Here is a 25,411-nt window from a genome sequence, read left to right as displayed (position 1 = left end):
CTGTAATCCTCGTAACAAGTGGCAAAGGCAAACCTGTTTTTTTAAACTTCCTATTTCCTCTAACATAGTTTAAAAAAAAAAAAAAGGTTTTTGGGGCAGCTAGATGGCGCAGTGGATAGAGCGCTGGCCCTGGAGTCAGGAATACCTGAGTTCAAATGTGGCCTCAGACACTTAACACTTACTAGCTGTGTGACCCTGGGCAAGTCACTTAACCCCAATTGCCTCACCAAAAAACCAAAACAAAATTAAAAAAAGGTTTTTGTTGTGATTGTCTCTAGTATTATTGCAAGCCGTAACTCATTCTGAGTCTTAACATTCCTGAAATTATTTTTGCAGGACCATGTCATTCTTTTGCATTAATCTTCATTGTCATTGCTTCTATATTCTGCATGTATTCTGCAGCAGGGGCAGGTAGGTGGAGCAGTCATGAGTGCTGGGCCTGGACTTAGGACAAGATGGGTTCAAATACGGTCTCAGATAATTACTAGCTGGGTCCTAGTGGCACAAGTCACTTTCCCTTTGTCTGCCTGTTTCCCCAAATGTAAAATTGAAATAATAACAGCACCTACTTCAAAGGGTTGTTGGGAAGATCACAGGAGATGATATTTGTAAATCACTTAGCATAGTACTTGGCATAGAGTGGGCATATGATAAATGCATATTCTCTTCTTTCCATCCTCGGTATGTGCTTTTAAAAATCTAACTTGGCCAATGAGTTCTCTGTAAAGCCATACTGATCTCTTCCAGATGTTTCTCATTTTCTTTTTTATTGCTGTGTTTTGTGTATCATCAAAATTTCATTGAAAGTGTTCTGTCCCTCTTGAGCCAATTTCTCCTGTGGAATTATAGGTCTATCCTTTTCTCTCAATTCTTTAAAATTTGCTCTTCCAAAATTTAGAGTGGGCATCAGACTATGCCTTATCTATCACAGATTTCAAGATGACACAATCCTTTTTTCCCAAGGTCCCTTTTGCTTTGGTAACCAATTCTTTCTCTATGGTAAGAAATCAGAATTAGATATAGAATAGCGGTTACCCTCATTGCTTCTGAAGGATGAAATGATCCGGAAAACAAATACAAATTCTTCAGTTCCATTGTTTTTAGCAAAGGGACGCCTTGGACAGACACTTGGATAACTGAAGTTGCCATCACCTCTGCATCTTGACTCCATGCCAGCTCTGTGGTCTGCCTCCAGAGCTCATCACTCATTTCCATTTTCTGCCCAATGCTCTGTAATGCTATCCTCATGCAAATGCTCTCCACCATGCGTCTCCTCATTCTTTCATAGATTTCCATTCAGGAGTATATAGTTTTTGTATACAATGCTATTTTTTGGTTTTTTTGGTTTTTTAGTAATGGACATTTCTTGTCTCCCCCCCCCCACTTATTTTCACTTTATTTTACATTGCTGGCTTAAGTATATTTGGTCCTTTAATTAGCCTAATCGTGAAGAAAAAAGGTTTAACTTTTAGTTATTGAACTAAGGGGCCAAGTATGTGGGGGTATTTTTGGGGGGGGGGGGAAGATCCACTTACAAATAGTAAATATCACTTATATGGAGCTTTATAATTTACAAAGTGCTTTACATACATTATCTCATTTGATCCTTGCAATAATTCTTTTTTTTTTTTTTAAGGGAGGCAATTGGGGTTAAGTGACTTGCCCAGGGTCACACAGCTAGTACATGTTAAGTGTCTGAGGCCGGATTTGAACTCAGGTCCTCCTGAATCCAGGGCTGGTGCTCTACCCACTGTGCCACCTAGCTGCCCCTCCTTGCAATAATTCTATGAAGTAGGCAGTAGTTGGGTGAATTCAGGAGTATGATGGTAAATGTTTAACAATGAGTTTTCAATAATGTTTAACAATGAGCTTTCAATAAATATATATATGCATGGTGAATATTTAAGCTTAATCTGCATTGTTAACATTTTCTCCATCCTTTCTAAAGTCTAGACAACCAATAAAAAATAAATAAAGCCCTTGTTTGTAGCATTTGCTGATTTCTGAAGTGTAAATACACTGAAAATTTAACAGTTGGCTGTTGGGAGCAGGTTAGAGCTGGCTCCAGAACACAGGTGGGAACCATGGTTTTATTAGTGAGGGGAACTTAAAGGGCAAAAACTCCTTCAACCAATGCAGATCAGCAACTTGTCTGTAACTTTTAGTCTTAATAAATTCCTTAGGGACACTGAAAGTTAGAAATAGAGTACCTTGCCTACAGTAAAAAAGACAGAATAAATGAGAAGCAGGACTTGAAGCCATGTCTCCCTGATTCTAAGACCACCTTTCTTTCCACTGTAGCACACTGACTTCCTATAGGTACTATAGGTAATATTCTCATTTTATATGCAAGGGTTGGGGTGTGTGGATTGAATAATGAATCGAATTACACCCATCCCATTTAAAACAAATGTCAAGATTGTAGGAGTCAACAAGGCCTGGACACCTCCTTGAATCAATCAAATACATTTCAATTCTGTCACATCTTCTGGGTATGACCCAAAGTCTATTCCAGTTGTTTGAGAGACTTGGTCATGCCTGAAGAGCATATGTAAAAGAAGGAGCTAGTTCAGAGGGGAGAGATTTCCAGGGTCTGGGAGAATGAGGACGGAGAGGAAAAAGCAAGAGCTGAGCTGGAAATAGACACCTGCACAGGGGCAACTAAAACAAAACAAAACAAAAAAGGAGAAAGAGAAAGTAGGATTGAGCTGTGACAGAGGAGGATGAGAGTGAAGAGCACCATCGGCCCAACAGGCATCTTGGAGCAGAAGACTCAGCCTCAGGCCACCTCCTCAATGATGGAAGGGATTGTCAACAAAAGGTCTTCCATTTCTCCAAGTGCCAGTTCCTGTTTATTAACAGACAGTGTAATCTACTATGCTGTTTCTTTAGCCAAACGGTCACGCGATTTGAGTTTTGCCTCAAACACAAAGAACCCAGGCATTAGTTAAATCTAAATGTAAATTAAGGCAGAGAACAAAACCTCTGCTGAAAAGTTAGGAATTTTCCTAACCAGGACATAGGAGTGATTTTAGGTGATCTTTTTTTTTTTTTTTTTTTTTTTTTTTTGGGGGGCAAAGGGGATTAAGTGACTTGCCCAGGGTCACACAGCTAGTAAGTGTTAAGTGTCTGAGATCGGATTTGAACTCAGGTACTCCTGAATCCAGGGCCAGTGCTTTATCCACTGCGCCACCTAGCTGCCCCCATAGGAGTGATTTTAATGATATTGCTAACTTTTTGTTTAATATAAACTTCCTAAAGCAATAGTGGAAGGAACCACATAGTCCTGAGGGCCTATTATACTGCCCCAGGCTGAAAAGGAGCTAATTATTGTAACAGGGTATTACAGGCATATGAGAAATCAGACCCTCACAGAGGTTAGGTTGCTCACTCATGGTCACAGAGCAAGGAAGTATTAGGGATGGGATATTAACACCCCCCCCGCCCCCACCCCAAATCCAAATTCACCATTCTAGCTACTACAATCCATTGCCTTATGACAAAGGCCATAAGTATTTAAATGGAAAGATTTGGAAGGCAAAATCCATAATCACCCTCACTCTTCTTCTGGCTGGTTAGTAGATTTATTGGTTTTCCTGGGGGAAAAAGTGGGTCCTTTAACTTCAGCTACACCCACCATCTTAGACTTTTGGACCTTAACTTGTTAGCCCTTTCAACTTGGCTATTTTTGAATGTCCTGTCTTCTGACTGTGATCATATCAAGAGTTCTGCTATTTCTCACTTCTCCACAAAGGCAGGCGTAACATTTGAGCTTCACTCATATTCTAGCTGTTTCAGCAGCCGCCTCTGTCTTGACAGCTCTCTGGTTTAGTTTCCAAAATAAAATGTTTGACTATTTTTCCTCTTCTTCTTTTTCTTTCTTTCTTTTTTTTTAGAAGAAAAACCTAAAAAACTGACACAAACATTTTGTTCTCTCAAAAAAGTCACCAATTGGCAACGCTTCTTGTCACTTCTGAGAAGTGCAAGAAAAATTCCTAGACTTATACTGCCAAAGTTAAAGGTAAGACATGTGTTAAAGACGCAGCTGCTATAAGGGCTGTTCAGAAGTTATATTATCAGAGAGAAAACACTGATTCAAATATAAGTCTGAAATAACAGCCAGGAGGACCGAGTCGCTATCTTCACATAATGTGAGAGTTGGAAGGGACCTTATAAATCACCTAGTACAACCTCCTTATTTTTTAAAGAAAGTAAATGATGATGGTGGTGATGGTAGCTAGTATTTCTGTAGCGCCTTTAGGGTAGCTAGGTGGCACTACTACTATCTGTCTACTGATAGAGTGCCAGACCTGGAGTCAGGAAGACCTGAGTTCTAAATCCAGTCTCAGACACTTACTAGCTGTGTGACCCTGGGCAAGTCACTTGACCTTGTTTGCCTCAGTTTCCTCATCTGTAAAATGAGCTGGAGAAGGGAATGGCAAACCACTCCAGTATCTTTGCCAAGAAAAACCCAGATGGGTTCATGAAGAGTTGGACACGACTGAAGCGACTGAACAACAACATAAAGCACCTTATATCATCTCACTTGATAAGCATACACAGGTCCAAGATCACATGACAGAGTAGAACTTGAACTGAGATCTTTTAACTTTAAACCTATTAAAATTTCCACCACACCACAATTCTTCCCTTGCTTTTTTTCCCCACCAAAAACCTGCTCCAGTGATTTCTCTCATTTTCCCTATAATCAACTCTCAACGATCCAAGCTCATCAGCTTGGAGAGAGCTAGTGGTCCAGATAATCCAAAATCAATTTATATTTAAATTTGGGTGCATTATATGATTTTTATGCAGCAAATCTGCTTTCCTAGCTAGGTTTTGCTTTAGGCTGATATTAAACTTGATATTAGCATTTCTTGGATACACAGACTTCAGTAGCAAGGAGAAAAAAAGCTGGGGGTAAGTTAGGTGACAGAAGCACTTTGGTTTAAGATTTTAAAATGTCATGAATAATCTACATAGTAGATAGTCTAGAGTTTGCTGGAACAATAACTCTAAAAATGCCAATACCAATAATACCAACGTGACTGTAAAAGTGTGTGCTGTAAAGACAGAGCTCAAAGTAGAGGAATTGAAAGCTGTGGAATAGCGCTGGTGAGTCCTTTTCTTCTAGATCAGCCTTTTAAGTTCCAGATTTCCTAAGTACTCCAGAAATCCCATGCCATTTGGATACATTTTTTGTCTGGACTATCCATCAAAGGTTCTGTATTTGGAGGTGTGAAGAGAGCCACTGAATAAGAGTTTGACTTTGATTTATGACTAGGAGAAGGGTGACACCAAGGATTAAGAAGGCTTATTGGTGGGAACTCAACTGGGTTGTTCAAGGTGCAGTGTAGACTGCAATCAGGTGGTGAAAGGTTCGGGCTACCTAAATGGCTGACATCCTCTTGGCCCCTTCATCCTGGCCAAACAGGTCACAGGTGTTAGAATGGAACATGCAGGGGCAGCTAGGTGGCACAGTGGATAGAGCACCGGCCCTGGAGTCAGGAGTACCTGAGTTCAAATCTGGCCTCAGACACTTAACACTTACTAGCTGTGTGACCCTGGGCAAGTCACTTAACCCCAACTGCCTCACTTAAAAAAAAAAAAAGAATGGAACATGCAAGAGGAAACTGGACCTTCACTGATGATGGAGGTTCAGCTTGAGGGGCTGCTGGAACAGGTTTAGGGATATTCTCCCAAGCAGAGTGGGGAAAAAAGCTCCAACTGCCCTCAAAAGTCAACAGAAGGGGCAGCTAGGTGGTGCAGTGGATAGAGCACTGGCCCTGGAGTCAGGAGTGCCTGAGTTCAAGTCTGGCCTCAGACACTTAACACTTGCTAGCTGTGTGACCCTGGGCAGGTCACTTGACCCCAATTGCCTCACTAAATAAAATAAAATAGAATAAAATAAAAAATTTAGGAAAAAAAAAAGTCAACAGAAATCAAAGCCTGGAAGAAGGAAGCAATAGGATATACATCTCTTATAATGAGAAGACACAAACTGATAGGCAAAGTAAAGGATCTGGCAAACTGAATCCCTCAAAAAGAATGGGGTTGGCATCACCAAACCACCTGGGTCCACGTCTTGGAGTTTGCCTCTATACCACAAAATGATGTCATGTGCCACTAGTTCCTCACTTCTTTTACCTAAGATCCAGATCATAGGGTCATAGATTTGGAACTGTAAGGGGATCGCAGAGGCCATCAAGCACCATTATTTGACAGATGAAGAAACTGAGGCCCAGGGAGGATAGGTGACTTGCCCAATGTTACACATTTAAATGTGAGAGGCAGATTTTGAACCTCCGTCTTTCGACTTCAGAGTCAGCACTTGGTTTACTATTGTACCATGCCGCCACTCAAAATAGCTTAATACTTGGCATGGTTTGCTGGTCGCCCTGAATGCCTAAGCCATCCCCTGGGCATATTAAGGGCTGAGAAACAGATCACAAGTGTTCTCATATTGAGAATGGATCAACTACTGCACATGGACATTATCTAAAGGGAAAGAAATGGTAGGATCAGTGGCATGTTGGAACTTGGGCTGTACTATCTATGATGGTTAACATTTTACTGCCATGGTATCATAGATCTTCCTGATAGAATTTTTAATAATTTGATTCTGTATTCACTGAGTTAAAGAACCAGTCTATTCCCATGGCTTTCTTTTACCAAGGACTAAAAGGAATAAAATTTCTAAATTCATTCCTTTATGACACTATTTATTCTTGGAAATAGAATATCATGTCTAGACTTTCCTTTTTTGAAAGTCACATAAATTTTGTTTCAAGTATTCTTGGTCTTGAGGCATTTATTTTTAACTGTCCTTAGGTTTTCACATTGTTTGCTTTTACCATTTGATCAAGGCTCAAAACCTTACAAAACTTATTTCAAATTATTCTCTTTTTCTCTCTCCTTTCTTCATCCCTTACTTAATTTTTTTCACTAAAAAATCCATAGCAAACTAAAAAAAAATCCTTTCACTCACTCAAAACATAAATTAGAAAACTTAAAATCTGTCCTAGAGTTGAAAATATTTATGTAAACCACATTGGCAGGGGTCACACTTGTAGGTTTTGCCAACAAAGTTTCAGTCATAAAGATAATGTGGTAATAGTGCAAAAGATTTGGTGTGATAGGAACTGACTTCAAATCCTGGCTCTAAAACTTATTGTGGTTCTAGGTCACTTTGTACAAGTAACAGAATCCCTCTGGGCCTCAGCTTCCACAGTCTTACCACCTGCCATGAGGTTGGCACCTCTTGGTATATTCTTGAACAGTCTAAGCACCTCCCTTCCTTAATGTACCTTCCCCATTTATTGATATTCTGCCTAGATTCATTCCCTAATTGGTTCACATATTCTCCTTACCTCTAATTTTCTCCATCCCAGTGACATTGAATCTGACCACTGCTATCTGCTCTCTCATTCCCAAACCCTTAGCCCGCTGTTTGAAGATTGCATCTGGTGGCTTTGACACCATTATAGTCTTCCCTCAAGGGAGGCTGTAAGCTTACGAAACATACTCAAGGAAAAATACCAACAAGAACATTTTTTTTTTCAAAGGTTGGTACAGCTCTGTCCCCTAAATAATATTTTGTCTACCACCAGCTTGATTTCTCTCCCTGATAACCCTGCCCCCCACAAATATTTTGTTCTAACCCCTGATATACAATTTAGCCAATCCTAGGGAGGCCATCCAAAATCATAGTAGAAGGCACTCACTCTCAGAAGAGCACTCTGGAGCATCCCTTCCCTTCCAGCAGGAGCATGCCCCCCTTCCCTGATGAATAGGCCCATGTCTCTGGGCTCCCCAATGCAATGCTGCCTTTATCTTAGTTATACTTTATGTTAGCATATATGCCTAGGGGCGGCTAGGTGGCGAAGTGGATAAAGCACCGGCCCTGGATTCAGGAGTTCCTGAGTTCAAATCTGGCCTCAGACACTTGACACTTACTAGCTGTGTGACTTTGGGCAAGTCGCTTAACTCCCACTGCCCTGAAAAAACAAAAAACAAAAAACAAAACCAGAAAAGCATATATGCCTGAGTTGTGTGTTGGGTCCCTTTTTTTCTCTTCCATCCTATCTCTTGCCCACTGCTTGCAATAAAGTTTTGCATTGAATTGACTCTCATTGTTTTACATGTTATTCGCAGTACCTGAACTCATCAAGGTGTTGTTTTCCCCAGCGTCTTTGTCTTTGGCTGGCCCACAGGCCTTTTCTTAGACATAAACTGAGTACCTGAACAAGGAGTGAACCTATTAGCAGTCCTACCTACACTTTAGGAGTAGGGGACTGTGAGTCCTTAGTTGTAGAAAGCAAGGATCAATAGGGGAACCCTATGTCCTCCCAAGAGGGATTCCCTTATGCCACAGGACTCTCTCAAAACATTCATTCACCCCTTTCCATGTCCCATTCCAAATCTGCCCAGTCTTTCCACTGTGGTCTCTGAATTACCTTCTCCATAATTAACAATTGTATTTTTTAAAATTTCAAACCCTTTCCTCTCTTGTTCCTTCTGTCTTGTAGAACTACAAAGATTTGGCTCTCTATGGATGACACAACTTTCCTGACCACCTTTTTCAGTATTGGCTATACTTTCCTTCATGCCTCTGGACTCACTAGACCCAGGTGGAGAGGTGGAACACTCCTTGTTCCACATTATGATTTCCACACTCTTCCTATACCACCATCAATCAGTAACTTCTCCTCCTTTGAGTTCATGCTAGCTGGAGTTATAAAAAAATTCAGACAAGTGGACATGATTTACTGACCCCCGGGGATATTCTTCCTCCTATCTCAATGTTTAGTGCCTGACTCGTTTTCCCTTTCCATCCCAATGCCTACTCTTATATTAGGAGATTTCAGTATACTTGTTGACATTTCTTAAATACCTTAACTTCCTAGTTCCTCAATTTATTTAACTCTTATAACCTATTCCTCCATTCTACCTCAGGGGTACACAGGGATTGTGAGACCTTTGACCCTGTCACCCACAAGTGTTTTGAGAACTCCAAAATTCTTTTATCTGCTCTTATCACCATGCATATTGTCTTTCTCGATACTTCATTTGTTAAGTGCTTAGTGTCTGGCACATAGCAGGTACTCAATAAATGCCTGTTTCTTTCCTTTTTTTCTACTGTACTCTTCCTATACCTATTCTTCATCATTGTCATGACTTTCTCTTCCTTGATCCTTCAATACTATCCCAGGGCACTACTGGCTATACTCTTTTACTTTCCCAAACTCAATCCTTTGTTGAACTAGGTCAATTTTACACTATCATCTATGTTCAAATCACTTGCCCCTTTGTCTTATTCACTTATCAGGCTTTACCAAACCCTATCCCTAGGTTACTCCTACCATAAGCTCTTAGCTTATGCTGCTGAATGAAGCTAGAGAGAGTTAAAAAGTCATGCTGACTTTTTAGTGTTTTCTAATCTCAACTGGGCCTTCACTGAAGTAAGGAAATCCTTAGATTCCTCCTTAATCAGTTGTTTATCTCACTTACTCAATGTCTGTCCCAAGACTTCTTTTTTCTCCTTAAGCTTCCCATGACAACCCCTCCCTCCACTTGGTTGTGTCCTACTTCCTTTCTTGTCACATTCTTCTAAGATCATCTCTATTTTCTCCTTTACTAACTCCAGGCTCTGATAAAGAGGAGACTCTTCTTGCCAAAGCCAACCCTATGATAAGCATCCTTGGTCCTATCCCATCAGTTTTCTCCAGAAGATTGCCTCTACAATCATCTCTACTCTATCTTCCTCTAATCTTCGGTTTCTCCTTTGGTCCTCTTCAAGAGTGAAGGATGAACAACAATTTCTTTCCATCTATGGATTACTTCTTAGCTGCCTACAAACATGTCCCTGTTTTCCCCAACTTTAAAAACTCTCACTTGAAAAAAACACAAAAACAAACTCTCTCTTGATCTTACTATCCCTGCAAACTATTACCTAACATCCATCCCACCCCTCTCAGCTATATCCCTTTAAAAAGCCATCTAAAATCAATGTCTTTACTTTACCAATGTCTTAAAAGACCAAGAAGCAGTATAGAGAAAAAAGAAATTTATAGAAAGCTTGACAAAAGACCAATGGAGTCAGATTATCCTTAAAAATTTAAGGATGAAACTGGAAGGATGACAACATTCAAACAAATAATGGAAAATATCTGTCAAGATTTCTATAATAAACTCTTTTCTTCATATCTGACAATAGGACCATTAGTTTGACTTTAAAATCGCAGTCTCTGATGTGGTTTATGAGAAAACAGAAATGGAACTAAAAAGAAAGAAATATGAGAAGAAAAGCTGAACTAGACCAAGTATACACACAGGAAATCTTTGCTGGGGTGACACAGTTTTAAAGGTGACAAGGAATTCAGTCTCAAGAAATAATGACCAAGAAATATCAGTAGTTATCAGCTCATACACCCCTCCTCTGCCAACTCTTTATGAGGATCTATAGACACATTGATGGCATCTTTGATGAAGGTATGAGAATGGCACAGGTAAAGCTTTGCAGATGTTATTTGATACCATTCTACATACTTATAGCCATACAATTGATGACATTGTTCTGATGGCACCAAGCCTTAGAATACTGAAGAGCCTAGAATCACTATAATCTATAATCACTCAAAAGAATTTAGCTTACTTATCTACAAAGGAAAAACCTAGTCTATGAAGAATGTCTTTTGTCCAGAGTATGATATATGTTTGGATGGACAGTGCATTGGTATGGAGGAACAATGAACTGGAGTTATAATTTAATAGGAGAAGGGCAGGATGTATTGCATTTGGGAAACGGTTTCATCTTTTTTTAATGATCCTAAATGTCTCCTAGAAACAGAGCCCCATCTTTTTTAACATCAATATTATTCTGTTGATGCCATATGGCTGCAAGTTATGTGATACCGAGTCTCTAAAAGTTAAGTAACCAAAGGACATTAGAGAAGGACATGGTGGACATGAGTAGGCTGCATATCAATGAAGAATTCCACAGAAAAATCCGTATGAAGAATGTCATCAAACTCATGTAGGAAGTTAAAGAGGTTAGACTTAAAGAGGTGGACTAGTCGTTTAATTAAGAGTGAGGGATGATGGATGGGACAGCTGTGTGCTCCATCACTACTCATTCAGTGTCAAGAGTGTTAGAGGGAGGCATCAACCAGTGGTTATCCTGCCTCTGCTTGATGATCTCCATTTAGAAAGAAACTGCTACCTATGTTGCAAGGCAGCTCATTCCACTTTTGGAAAGCTCTAATGGATGACAAATATTCTTTACATCAAACCTAAATCTTCCCACCTGCAACCTCTACTTGTTACTCCCAGTTCTGTTCTCTGCGGCCAAGCAGAACAAATCTATCTTTTAATTTAACATTTTATTTCCCCCCAATTACATGTGAAACCAGTTTTAACATTCGTTTTCTAAAATTTTGATTTTCAAATTCTCTCTCTTCATTCCCCCTCCCCCTTATTGAGAAGGTAGGCAATTTGATATACATGTGTAGTCATGCAAAACATATTTCCATATTAGTCACATTGTGAAAGAAAACACAAACTAACCCCCCCCCAAGAAAAACAAAGAAAGTAAAAAAAATGTATGCTTCAATCTGTATTCAGGTTCCATCAGTTCTTTCTCTGGAGATGGATAGCATTTTTCATCGTAAGTCCTTTGCACTTGTCTTGGATTATTGTACTGCTAAAAATATTTAAGTTATTCACAGTAGATCATCACACAATATTGCTGTTACTGTATACAATGGTCTTCTCACTCTGTTCATTTCACTTTGTATCAGTTCATGTAAGTCTTTGCAAGTTTTTCTGAGAGCATCCTGCTCATCATTTCTTATAGTACAATAGTATTCCATTGCAATCATATACCACAACTTGTTTGGTTACTCCCCAATTGATGAGCATCCCCTCTATTTCTAATTCTTTGCCACCACTAAAAGAGCAATGATAAACATATTTGTACAGATAGGCCATTTTCCTTTTTGTTTTTTATCTCTTTGAGATCCAGACCTAGTAGTGGTATCCAAGCAGAACAAGTCTAAACTCTTTTCCATACAATGACCTTTCAAATACATAGACAGCTGGTGTGTCTCCCTATAGCTTCCTTTCCCCAGAAGAGAAAGTAAGGAAAGAATTATGAGGAAAATTTTTGTAACTTGAAATCAGTATCCAGATGTAAACTGTTATTTTTCCTCTTCTCTTTAGAAAACCTGCTTATGTCTGTGTCCTAGAGAAATAAACCCCATGAAGTAATCTCTGTAGTGTTGTTGTCAGGTGGAAGTGGAGAAGGTTCACTATTGGTGAATTTATTATCAATCTAAAACCTTTATGCTTCAAACTGAACAGAGACCCTTCACATCATCATCAATGTTACTATCTTTCCAGGTTCCTGGTCTTGAAATACTGTAATTGTTCTCAATTTCCCCTTCCTCTATAGCTCTCACATTATCAGTTACCATGTCCTGGTAGTTCAACTATGAATTAATATGTAAAATATAAAAGAACCTACATATTTAATACAAATACTATGATAGGCTCAGAATCACTATTCCTGATTCTGGGTGGAAATATGGCTTGCTTCTAGTCATATTAACTCATCATTGAGGGGCTTGCACTATGAGATGATGAGGAGTTATCTTATTGGTTGAGAAGCCAGAAGAAATTAAATATCAGTAAATGTAAAACAGTTCAAAGGGAGCCAAGGCTGTTGCGAACTGCTTCTCAAGAGTCAGGTGGGTGAAGCAGGGTCTTACCCAAACCCCATCCTCTGCTTCCATAAGGCTGTGAGAACATGGAGTCTTAAGCATGCATGGGCAAGCCCAAGCCTTAATCTTTCTTTTCTGTTTAGTTATTTTTTGTGTGTTTGTCCTTTTCTGATCTGATGAGAAATAGTGCCTACCCTGAGAGGAACGGGTCTAGGCATGGAGGTGAACGTGTGAGTTTGAGAGGTCTGGAGTCCTAGGTCCTATTGTGGTTTGAGGCTAAATAGTGGCAAGGGAGAGAGGTTCCAGGCAAATACTCAGATGCTTTTGGAGAGGATGGCTTCCAACCAAAGAAGTGCCCCAACCTGACCGTTTTACCAGTAGAAGTACCAGGAATTGTTTGGATAGTGCCAAATCAAGGTGAAATGTAAAGTGAGTAATTAGCAGACTTGCCAACTTCTTTATGTTCTTATGAAATAAGTATGCCTCTTAGTAGACTGTAATAGTAGTTATGTTAGGTTACAGAATCATTTTTAAAGTTGTTCTTAGAATCTTTTTATGATTTTAAACAATCTTTTCTTCTGTGTGTGGGAATAAATTATCTGTCCCATATTTCATTCATATTATATATTGAATACTTTATTTATTCCTCCTTTTTTAGGGAGGTCATAAATGTGACTCGTCAATTTTTCTCCAGTGCACCAGAATGGGGAACTACTTAACATGCCAAAGTGTGTAAGAAAAGGGAGTCTCACCCCTCTCCTTAAGCATAGGCTCACCTTGGACTCCCCACACACCTGGGTATAGAAGGGTACAGAACAGAGAGTGGGCATAGTACTCCAGCTCTGGTGAGACCACCAGTGGTTCCTTAAAGTTAGATAAATATACATCCTTAGACTCTACTCTTCTTCCCTTCTACTACCTTTTTTTCCTGCTACATCATATCATCTGAATGACCTCAGCAGCACCCTAATTGCTTTTCAGATTTCAATCCTACACCATTCAGGTCCATTCTGCACAGTGATACAGGATTAATTTAGCTCAAATACCATTTTCAGCCCACTCTTCAGGGACTTAGAGGAGTTTTCTATTGTCTATACTCATGAAATAACCCCCATTCTTAAAGAACTTACAAATAATGGGGGGAGGCCAGGAACACAAACAACTATGATGCAATGAAGAGCAGTATAAGTGCAAAGGAGAGGCCCAGAAAAAGTGTTATAAAACATTTGAGGAGAAAGAGATTATTTTCACAAGGGGCAGGAGGAGGGGCCAAAAATCAGGAAAGGCTTCATGGATTTTTGGCCCCTCCTTAGACATGATGGATTTAGAGTTTAAGAGATTTTCAGGTTGGATATTTCTTCCAGGTAGTTGTAAGTCTGATATGGAGGTTGGAAGAGAGGACAGGGCTGGAGATGTATATTTATGTGTCATTTGTATAGAGGTGATAATTAGGACTATGGGCATAAATGATATAATAAAATAGTAGAGATTGGAAAGAGAAAGGAAGGGGGCAAAGGACAGAGCCTCAGGACATATGAACCTAAAGGGGTCAGAAAGAGGATGAGAAAGCCAGTAAAGGAAACAAAGCAGGAATAGCTAGATAGACAGGAGAAAAACCAGGAGAGCATGATGTCTCTGAAGCCAAGGTCAGAGAGGTTATCACTAAGAATTGGGCAAAGAGGTCAAGGAGGATAAGGACTGAAAAAAAGACCATAGAATTTGGTCAATGGAGATGTTTGATCTGTTTTAGTAGAATGGGGTTGGGGGAGGAGAGAGAGACAGAAACAGAGACAGAGAGAGACAGAGACAGAGACAGAGAAACGAAGAGAAACAGAGACAGAGAGACAGGCTGAGAAATTAGACAGCAAGAAATTGAGAAAGTGGGAAGTGAGGAATTGGAAGCATCATTTGTAAACAACTTTTTTTTTTAAGAAATTTGAGAGTGAAGGTGAGGAGAAATATGGGCACCTAAATTTTCTGAGCTCTAGATGCTTGGGTAAGCAAGAACTCTGAGTTTTGCACCCACCCAGGACACTATGAATTTTTACTTTTCTGGCCATATTTATTACAGATTACTGCCACCATCCCAATCATCAAAACAACAATGCATTTTTAATGTGATGGGCTTTGCCTGGCCTCCCATGCACCCCTAGATAACATTTGGTTAATAGCTGGCTTCTTCCTGCTTCACTTCTCCCAGCATGAAGAATTCCACACTCAGCTAAATGAGCACACGGAGGGTTCTCTTGCCCCCTTCCCCTCTTTTCCCAAAGGAACATTTGATAAACATGTTGTAAGTTTTGATGCTTTACCCCTCAAGGATGCCCTTGTCAAGATATCAGATGTTGTCTAACTTAGAATACATAGTGAGGGCTGAGAAATTGTGATTGGTCTCATTGTTAAAAACTCTCCCTCACTTATTGGCATGACAACTGAGCTAAATAGAGCTGAGATGAATGCAAGGCTATTTTTGGTGCCTCCTCTAGGATTTCACGCACACTGTGTATTTTGCATCATTTTAATACTTGAGCACACTAAGAAGTCTGAGGCAAACACTCGTTTGTAAATGTTACAGCCTGCCAAGCTTGGGTGGGTGTTTTGCAGGGTGACGTTTTTCATCTCACATGATTACTTCTGGCAACAGCCAGATCAGGGAGGTATTTAATTTTTTTTTAAGGCTGGAAACAAAGTCTTAGTTCAGTTTAGGAGAAAGATGGGCTCTCACTTACCTTTATCCTGTCCATACAGGCTTCCATTTTGAGCTGCTCCACAGCTTTTCGGGCTTGAGAGATACTGGTTGTGCTGTTATTCGACATGCCTTCTTTCATTCTGTTTCCCCAGAAACTGTCCAAGTTAGAGAATCAGAAAGATGTAAATTACAATGAGTGTAATAATGTGCCTATTATCTCCATATTGTAAACATTCATGCAATAAAAGTGACATTTTATCCTTCCAAAAGGATAGGAAGAGTCTGACCAAGATGTACAGTACTGACCAATAGTAGGAACAAATGGAATTCCTTGGAACAGTCTCTCAGTACCTACTTGTTTGTCAATACTGGGCATTGTCAATAAATGGGAACAGAAAGTTCAAACCCCTAATTGCCATCCTCTAGTACTACTAATTATAATTGACCTAATAAGCTATAAACTCAAATGTCTTATTTCGATATCATTTAAAAAATTAATCACTTACTTCATTGTGTTATTGAGGTAACAATTTGGGAGAGCTGTCTTTAAATAATGTCAGACATGCATGCATGCACAAGCATGCACACCATTAGAAATGCCAATTGCTTTTCCTTTCTAAAAAGACAGAAGACATTCTCAGTGACCTGGCTGGGTATTGAGGTTACAAGACAAATACTGGCTAGTAGATACATGGGGGAATAATTAAAATGATCTATTTCTCTATCTCTCTGTCTATCTATTAGTCCATCTGACTGTCCATACATCCATCTGTCCATCTGCCCACCTATCCACCTGTTCACCCACCCACATACCCATCCATCCATCCATCCATCCATCCATCCATCCATCCATCCATCCATCCATCCATCCATCCATCTATCCATCCATCTGTCCGTCCATCTGTCCAACCATCCACCCTTTCACCCACCCGTCCATCCGTCCATCCGTCCATCTGTCTGTCTGTCTGTCTGTCTATCTATCTCCTATACTACTCTACTGAAACTGTTAGATCAACAGTCATCAGTGATCAATTCAGTGGCCCTTTTGTTAGTCCCTATCTTTCTTGATATCTGCCCAGTCCTTAGGAATAATCTTTCCTACCTTGGCTTTGGAGTCACAACACTTTCCTGGCCCCCAAACAGATGAATGTAATAATGCCAAGTGCTCTGTGGTAGCATATTTATAAAGCATATGCTCTGACTTGTACTTATGGCATCTAATGAGAACCATTTGGAAAGAGCCATCATAATTAAAAGCTCAGAGAGAGTAGGAAGCTGACCAAAGACAAATCCTCACTCTGTTGTGTAAGGAACAAAAATAATTTCTAATCACTGCACGGCAAGGGGTAGGAAGATATTATCCTGGCATTGAGGCCAGCCTTTTTCCCCTGGACTTTTCATTTTTCAGGCAATTACCTTGTATGAGCAGTGTGTGATGTAGCACAGCATGGTTAAGTTTTGCACCAGGGAGCCTAAATTCAGAAGGGACACTGACAGCCCTTTCAGTCCCTCAGCAACACAGCAACCATTAAGCTTAGCACCCAGTTGGCAAGAATAGTTAATTTTTGGGGCAGCTAGGGGGTGCAGTGGATAAGAGCACTGGCCCTGGAGTCAGGAGTACCTGAGTTCAAATGTGGCCTCAGACACTTGACACTTACTAGCTGTGTGACCCTGGGCAAGTCACTTAACCCCAAATGCCTCACCAAAAAAAAAAAAAAAAAAATATATATATATATATATATATATATATATATATATATATATATATATATATATATATATAGTTGCTTCATTAAACACCTCCAAATTACATGTAAGATATTATTAACATTAATTTAAAAATTTTTTAGTTCCAAATTCTCTCTCTCCTGCCTGCTCCTCTTTGACCCAAGAATAATCTATTTCAATGGGAAGTTATTGATGCTTCTCCCCTCTTCAGGACCCCTGTCCCCTCAGCATCTTTACCTCAGGTGTGTTTCTTCTCAGTTCAGCCCTGACCCTGCTTAGACTCCCAAAGCCTCTAGGACAGTGGCCTCAAGTTTTTCTAGAGCTTCTATTGCCCCTTCCTCACAACTGAATTGAGGTCACATTGCCACTTGCCCCAAGCATAATTTTTCTCTTGTCCTAGCAGCAAAAATTGATGGTTGCATCTCTTGCTTTCCCAGTCATAACAGGCTGAATCTTTAAAAAAAAACCTAGGTATTCTAAGAGGCAGACTAAGGAAAGAGAGCATTCCAGGCATGGGGGACAGACCAAGTAAAAAGTCACAAAGATGAGAAATGGAGCATCTTACATAAATAACAGCAAGGAGGCCAGTGTGGCTGGACCATAGAATACATATAGGGAGGACTGCAAAGACAGGAAGGAGGCATGTTGTGAAAAACTTAAAATGACAGGTGAAAGGGGGCCACTAAAGTTGATTGTGGGGTGTGGGGAACAGTCACAGAGTGAGATGTGTACTTTAGAAAAATTACTTTGTCAACAATCACTCCAAAAGAATTACTTCGTCATCTGTGTTGGGGATAGATTGGAATGGGGAGAGATTTGAGGCAAGGAGTCCAATTTGGGAAGCTATTGAAATAGTTGATGTGAAACGTAATTAAGGCTTAAACTAAAGTTGTGGTTGTGTGAGTGAATAGATGAGGTTGTATCTGAAATAAATTGTGGAGAAAGAAACAGTAAGATTTGGCAACTGATAAGTCTTTGTGGGCTGAGTGAGAATGAGGAGTCAAGAATGACACTGAGAATGAGAGCCTGCATATCTGGAAAGATGGTGGTGTCTTTGACAAAAACAGGGAAGTTTAAATGATGATGGGTTTTGTAAAAAGGATGAATTTTGTTTTGGATGTGCTGAGTTTAAGATGCCCACCAGACCTTCCATTTGAAATGCCCAGTAGGCAGTTGGTAATGTGGACCAAGAGTTTAGGAGAGAGACTAGGGATGGCTGGATATAGAGATTTGGGAATCGTTTGCATAGAGATGATACTTGAACCCATGGGTGCTGATGAGGTAACCAAATGCGAAAGTATAGAAAGAAAAAGGAAGAAGACACAGGACAGAGCCTTCAGGGAAATCAACAGTGTTATGACCTGGATGAAGATCCAGCAAAGGAAACTGAGAAGAAGCAGTCAGATGGGTGGAAGAAAATCAAAGGAGAGAGATGTCTCAAAACCCAGAGATGGTGATCGGTAGTGTCAAATGTTACAAAGAAGTCAAAAAAGGATGAAGATTGAGAAGTCATTAAATTTGGCAATTAAAGGATCAGTGGCAACTTTGGGGAAAAAAGCAGTTTCAGCTGAATGAAGTTGGAAGTCAGATTGCTAAGCATTTAGAAGAAAGTGTGTGGGGGAAAAGACAAGTGGAGAAATTGATTGTAGATGCCTTTTTTTTTTAAAGGAATCTGAGGAGAGCTGTAGGATGATAGTGTGAGTAAAGGTAGAATCTAGTAAGGGTTTTTTAAGGATTAAGGTAATTTAGGTGTGCTTTTATTCAGCCCTGGGCATCACAGTTTAGGACAGTCATTGATAAACTGCCTGGATGTCCTGAGAATGGCAACTAAGGTTGTGAAAGACCTCAAGCTCACATTATATGAGAATCTATCAAAGGAAGTGGGCATCTCTGACCTAGAGATGAAAAGATATTGTGGTGGTGGTGGTGATGACAACGATGGGGCGGCAGCTATCTTCTAAGTGCTTAAGCACTTTATAAACATCATCTCATTTTAACCTCATAACAAGTTAAGTGACTTGCCCAGTATCACAGAGCCAGGATCTGAGACTGAATTTGAACTTGAGTCTTCCTGACTCCAGGTGTAGTATTCTATCCTTTGCATCACTTAAGGGCTGAGGTATTTTGTGGAAGGTGGGCTTCATAGTTCTCTTTAATTCTCTGTCATGTGGAAGAAGGATTAGATTTTTGGGTTTTTTGGCCCCAGAAGACAGAACTTCCTAATTGTTCAAGCTGCCCGCAGGATAATAGGCTGTAATGGGAGTTAGTGGGTTACTTTTCATCACAGTTCTTCTTATCAAAAGCTCATATTGTACTTGTTAGGGGGATTTGTGTATGGGGATCCTAATGGATGATCTTTGAGGCCCCTTCTAACTTTGTGATGCTATAATTTATTTTAAAGACTAAGAGAGATTCCATAGATGAAGCTGAGAAGTCCAACTCCCCAAATATCACTTTTTACCACTTCCAACTCATCAAAACTCACTCAGTTTGTAAGATGTTAATTTATTTATCCTAGTTGTATTACTATCCATTTTCTCCAGCTGTTTTTTTCTTTTTCTTTTCTTTTTTTTTTTTTGGTGAGGCAACTGGGGTCAAGTGACTTGCCCAGGGTCACACAGCTAGTAAGTGTTAAGTGTCTGAGGCCGGATTTGAACTCAGGTATTCCTGACTCCACGGCCAGTGCTCTATCCACTGTGCCACCTAGCTGCCCGCCCCAGCTGTTTTTTATATACAAATTCTGTCCTTATAACCAGATTGCAAAAAACAAAACTCCCAGGATCCCATCTTTTATTTCCCTTCAATTTTCCACAGTGCTTTGTATACAGGAGGAATGAAATTAAATGTTTCTTGCCTAGAATCATAGAACTAAGATCTAGAAGGGGCCATGCGGATAAACTAACACTACCAACTGGTTTTTAGAGATAATGAAATTTAGGCCCAGAGAGATGAAATGACTGGTGCTGGGTCACATAAGTACTTATTGGTAGAAGCCAAGACTAGGACTCAAGTCCAGTGATTTCTCACTATCATGCTCAAGGATCCCTACCCCTCTAGGGATGCATACATATGGTTCCTCTGGGAGAATGCAAGAAAGCCCCCTCCATTGGGTTATCAGAGGGATTCTTTAGTCTTCATTCTGTCTCTCCCCCTGCTCTCCCCATCCCACCACTCCAGCTATACCTAAGGTTTGGTCCTTCTCGACCTTGTGTTGTGGACTGGGCCAAATAAAGTGATGGGGAATGGTGAAGAAAGAAAACTAGCTGAGACTTGCTAGCTGCTTCTAAAAAAGATCGGAGACTCATGTGCAGCCATCGAGTAGGGATGGTTTGCTGTCCTTCCCATCTTCTCCCTTCTGTATCCATCCTTCAGGTTGCATTTTGCCCTTTCCTGGCATCTCCAATTTGCTTTTCCCATGCAAGGTTTCCCTTGGTCTTCATTTTAAGCAGCAATCCCCATTTAACAGGGTTGGAGGGAGTACAGGGTAGGATCTGTCTGAAGGAAGCTTCATGTTCTAGCAAGGATGGTTTTGCTCCCAGCTCTTCGTCTATCATCTTCCCCCAACATCCACACTGTGAGCTGGGGTCATGTTAAGTGGAACAATTGTTCCACAGGAAGGCTCTGACTCCAGGAGGAGGGGGGACTGAAATGTTATACAAAGATGGCTCTGGCGGCCTGGAGTTGAGGTAGGGGGTGGGCACCAAGTAGGCTTGAGACCAAGAGCATGGCCAAAAGAAGGAAGTAAATGCGATGGAATTGGCCCCTTCTTTGCGTTCTATATACATTGGCAAGAAACATATAGACCTTAGGGACTATTGTGTGGGCAGACATGAACAAGTCAGCTTTCTTACCTGTTGTAAGGGCAGGCCCAGTGACCTGGAGCAGGCGGATCACGGGCTTCTGGAGGCACAGAAGTTATCAATCAACAAAGATCCACAGGTTGGGAGCAGTAATGCTGCTTGAACTCGTCTATGTTCAACGCTGAATCAGGGCTCCTAACAGGAATTTCATCTGAAATAACAGCCAAAGAAAGGGCTAGAAATGGGAAGAGAAAGCTTTCCTGTCTGCACAGTGTCAAAACAAACACACCACAAACCACTGCACTTTTCCCCTTTCCCACAGAAATTCCAGGCCTGATTGCATACTCCTGCTCAAGATGGGATGTGGAGCTGGCTCCTGGAGAAATCATGGCTCCTAGAACAGTCATCGACTGGGCCCTCTCCATAGGAGCTACTCTCTTCAAAGTTACTGATGATCTCTTGATTGCCAACCCCCCCCCTTTTTTTTAAGTGAGGCAATTGGGGTTAAGTGACTTGCCCAGGGTCACATACCTAGTAAGTGTTAAGTGTCTGAGGCCAGATTTGAACTCAGGTACTCCTGACTCCAGGGCCAGTGCTCTATCCACTGAACCACCTAGCTGCCCGATTGCCAAACCCTTTTAATGGTCTTTTCTCAGTCCTTATTCTTCTTGGCCTTTGACATCGTCGATCAGCCTCTGCTCTCTAGGTTTCTGTGACACTTATCTATTTGGGTTTTTCTCCTACCATTCCTTCTCAGCCTTCTTTGCTACATTTTCATCCTTGTCATGCTTGCTAACCTCCTGTGTTTCTTCAGGGATCTGTCCTGGACCCTCCTGTTAGTTGATTCTCAGATCTATTGGCTCAGTCTTAACCTCTCTCCTAACCTCAAGACTTAAATCTCCAACAGCCTATTGGACGTCTCTAACTAGATGTCTCATAGACATCTTAAACCCATAATGTCCAAAACAGAAATGATTATCTTTCCTTTAGAAAGCTCCAACTTCCCTGTTACTATCCGGGGCACCACCATCCTCCTAGTCGCTCAGGTTCTCAAACTAGGTGTTCTCCTCAACTCATTCTTTCTCAACCGCCATATTTAGTTACCTATAAAGTCCTATCCTTTCTACACTCATTTTTGTTCTTGTGGAGTTGTTCCAGGCACGTCTGACCCTTTGTGACCCATTTGGGGTTTTCTTGGCAAAGATACTGGGGTGGTTTGCCATTTCCTTCTCAAGCCCATTTTCCAGATGGAAACTGAGGCAAAGAGGGTTAAGTGACTTGCCCAAGGTCACAAAGCTAGTAAGTACCTGAGGCTGGATTTGAATTCAGGTCTTCCTGACTATAGTCCTGATGCTCTATTCACTGTGCTACCCAGCTGCCCCTTCTGCATTTATAACATCTCTTATATACACCCTCTTCTTTCCTCTGACACTGTCACCACCCTAGTGCAGGCCCTCATCATCTCATGCTCAGACCATTACAATAATGTGATGGTTGGTTGATCTCCTTGCTTCAAATCTCTCCTTGATCCACCCAACTGCCAAATTAATCTTCATAAAGTACAGATCTGAGCATGTCATTCCTATTCCCTACCCCACCTCACCCATTACCACCCACCCCCACCTTATTCCATAAACTCCAGTGGTTCCCTATCATCTCTAGGCAAAATATAACATTCTCTGCTTGATATTCAAAGCCTTTCATAACTTGGCTCACTCCTACCTTTCTACTCTTCTTCAGCCTTATGTAACTCCACATATTCCAGAATCTGGTGACACTTCCCTCCTTGCACTTCCCTGATCAAGCCATTTCATCTCCCACCTCCATGCATTTCCATTGGCAGTCTCCCATGCCTAGAGTTCTCTCCCTCCTCATCTTCACCTCCAGGATTTCCTGGCTTCCTTCAAATCCTAACTAAAACCTCACCTACAGGAAGCCTTTCCTGATCCCCCTTACTGCTCATGCCCTACCTCTGTTGGTTAACTCCAATTTATCATGCATATATTCTTGTTTGTACATAGTTGTTATCATGTTTCCCCCATTAGAGTCTGATCTCCTTAAGAGCAGGGACTATCATCTTTTGACTTTTTTTGGTATCCCTGGAACATAGTAGGCACTTAATAAATGCTTGTTCATTGATTGACTCTGGAGTCTATTGGAATTTTCCCCATAGCCATGATGACCAAACCCCAAATCAGATCTAACAAAGAATATTTATTTTTGCACAACTATTAAAAATATCCTTTCTCCTAGAGGCAGGATGGTATAGTGAAGAGAGCTTTGGCCAAGGAATCCAACCATCCTTGTCCCAACTCAGTCACTATGTGGTCTTAAGCAAGTCATTTAACCTTGCTGAGTCTCAGTTTCTTGCCTGTCAAATGGAGATAATAATACTTGCACTCCTTAGCTCTGAAAATTGTTGAGAGGAAAGTGCTTTGTAAACTGAAAAGTGTTATGTAAATGTAGTTATTATTATTTAGTCTTGAAATTGAAACTATCTAAAACCCAGCATGCAAGGTGAAGGTATTCATAGCCTTAGACCTAATGCAGATCTCTTCTCTACCCATGTGGCATTTCAACGATCATTTTTAAAAATAATGTTAATGTTTTATTGATATCTTTTGGGGGTTTTTACTTCACTATAATTTCTATCAGTGTCCTTCCCCCTCTCATTCCCAGAGAATCATATAAAATAATAAGTAGTATTTTTAAGTTTAAAAAAAGAGGAAGGAAAAAGGTCAACTCAAATGATCAATATATTTGAAAAGTCTAAAAATATATGCAAATGTAAAATATTTGTATATTTTCTACCTCTGCTAAAGGGTTGGGTGGGGATGTCTTTTCATTTCTTTTCTTTCAAGCTAGGCTTATTCTTTATAATTTTGCAACATTAACTTTTTTTTTCTTTTTTTCCCCTCCCCATCCTGACTCTTTGATGAACCAATTCAGCTCTACACTGTCCTCCTCTCTTGATCCCCTTTTCTCTTTATCATATCATCAATTAGACATAGACAAGTCTTAGACTTGGATCACTCTCACAACTTGTCACCTTTGTGCCTACACAAGTGTTGATGAATGAAGGTAGAGAAAATCACTCTACTATTCTGAGTCCACCACAAATTTCTATTATATAATCTCAAGAGGGTCCTCACTGCTGCTTGGCAGTTCTACTATACCTCCCTTATCTGCTCATTATCCCACTCTCCACAGAGGCTCTTCCAAACCTTTTCATTCCTTCTCAAATCTCCTTTGGCTTCCCCTCTCCCATTCTCTCAGCTGAGAATCTTGCCTCATGTTTTCAGGAAAAAAAAATTAAGACTATTTTTCCTGACCTCCCTCTTCTCCCTTCTTCCTTATCTCCTTTCACTCAGGTGCCTTCTGCCACTATCTCCTCCTTCATCCCAACTCACATGATGAAGTGGACTTACTCCTTAATCAAGGTTAACCCTTGTCCAGGGCAACACTAACTTTTGATTTCTTTCCATTTACAGTGTTGTAGTCACTGTGTATGTTATTTTCTTGGCTCTGTTTACTTCGCTCTGCATCAGTTCCTGCAGATCTTTTCATGCTTCTTATTCATCACATCCATCATTTCTTACAGAAAAGTTCTATCTATTACAGTCATAAACCATAGTTTGGGGAGCCATTCTCCAATCTATAGACATCTACTTTGTTTCTGGTTCTTTACTATCACAAAAAGTACTGCTATAGATATTTTGGTATCTTTGGGATTTTCTTCTTATCAATGGTCTCCCTGGGGTATAAATCCAATAATGGATTCTCTGTGTCAAAGGGTATAGATTACAACCTTTTATTGAATGTAGTCTATATATTTCAAGAGTATGGACTATATTTTAGTCACCTTATTTGCATAGCTCCAAATTGCTTTAAAAATGCCAACCATCAAATGTTTCACATGGCTACACATGTATAACTTATATTGAATAGCTTGCCTTCTTAAGGGGAGGGAAAGGAGGAAAGAAGAGAATTTGGAGCACAAGTTTTTAAAATGCAAATTAAAAATTGTTTTTTCATGTAATTGGGGAAAATAAAATTCTAAATAAATGGGAAAAATCTTAAAAAACAAAATTAAAAAATAAAAACCCCAATAAAATAGAAAAAAGAAAAAATGCCAACCATTTAGAAAAGGGGGGAGGAAGGCTGGATAGAGCAACTGGCCTTGGAGTCAGGAGGACCTGAGCTCAAATCCAGCCTCAGACACTTACTATCTGTATGACCCTGGGTAAGTTACTTAACACTGATTTCCTTGAAAACAAAATGCCAACCATCATTTCTTCTTCTTCTTTATTTTTTTGTGAGACAATTGGAATGAAGTGACTTTCCCAGGGTCACAAGCTAGTGTCAAGTATCTGATGCTGGATTTGAACTCAGGTCCTCTTGACTCCAGTGCTGGTGCACTTACCACTGGACCACCTAGCTGCCCCAATCACTTTTCCTATATTCATCACTCACTT

General features: G+C 40.3%; 1 protein-coding gene across 1 annotated transcript in view; it reads right to left on the bottom strand.

The window, feature by feature from the left end:
* GNG4 (G protein subunit gamma 4) overlaps window positions 1-25,411 on the bottom strand; it is an 86,021-nt gene that overhangs the window by 20,598 nt on the left and 40,012 nt on the right. The window contains exons 2-3 of the mRNA XM_044004007.1: window positions 20,988-21,147; window positions 15,449-15,563 (exon numbers count right to left, since the gene is read on the bottom strand). Coding sequence (XP_043859942.1) covers window positions 15,449-15,547 — 99 coding nt within the window. The 5' untranslated portion in view covers window positions 15,548-15,563; window positions 20,988-21,147. The remainder of the gene's footprint in view (window positions 1-15,448; window positions 15,564-20,987; window positions 21,148-25,411) is intronic.

This window comes from Dromiciops gliroides, chromosome 4, assembly GCF_019393635.1.
Source record: "Dromiciops gliroides isolate mDroGli1 chromosome 4, mDroGli1.pri, whole genome shotgun sequence".
Classification (NCBI taxonomy): domain Eukaryota; kingdom Metazoa; phylum Chordata; class Mammalia; order Microbiotheria; family Microbiotheriidae; genus Dromiciops; species Dromiciops gliroides.
This window is presented reverse-complemented; position numbering and strand designations above follow the sequence as displayed.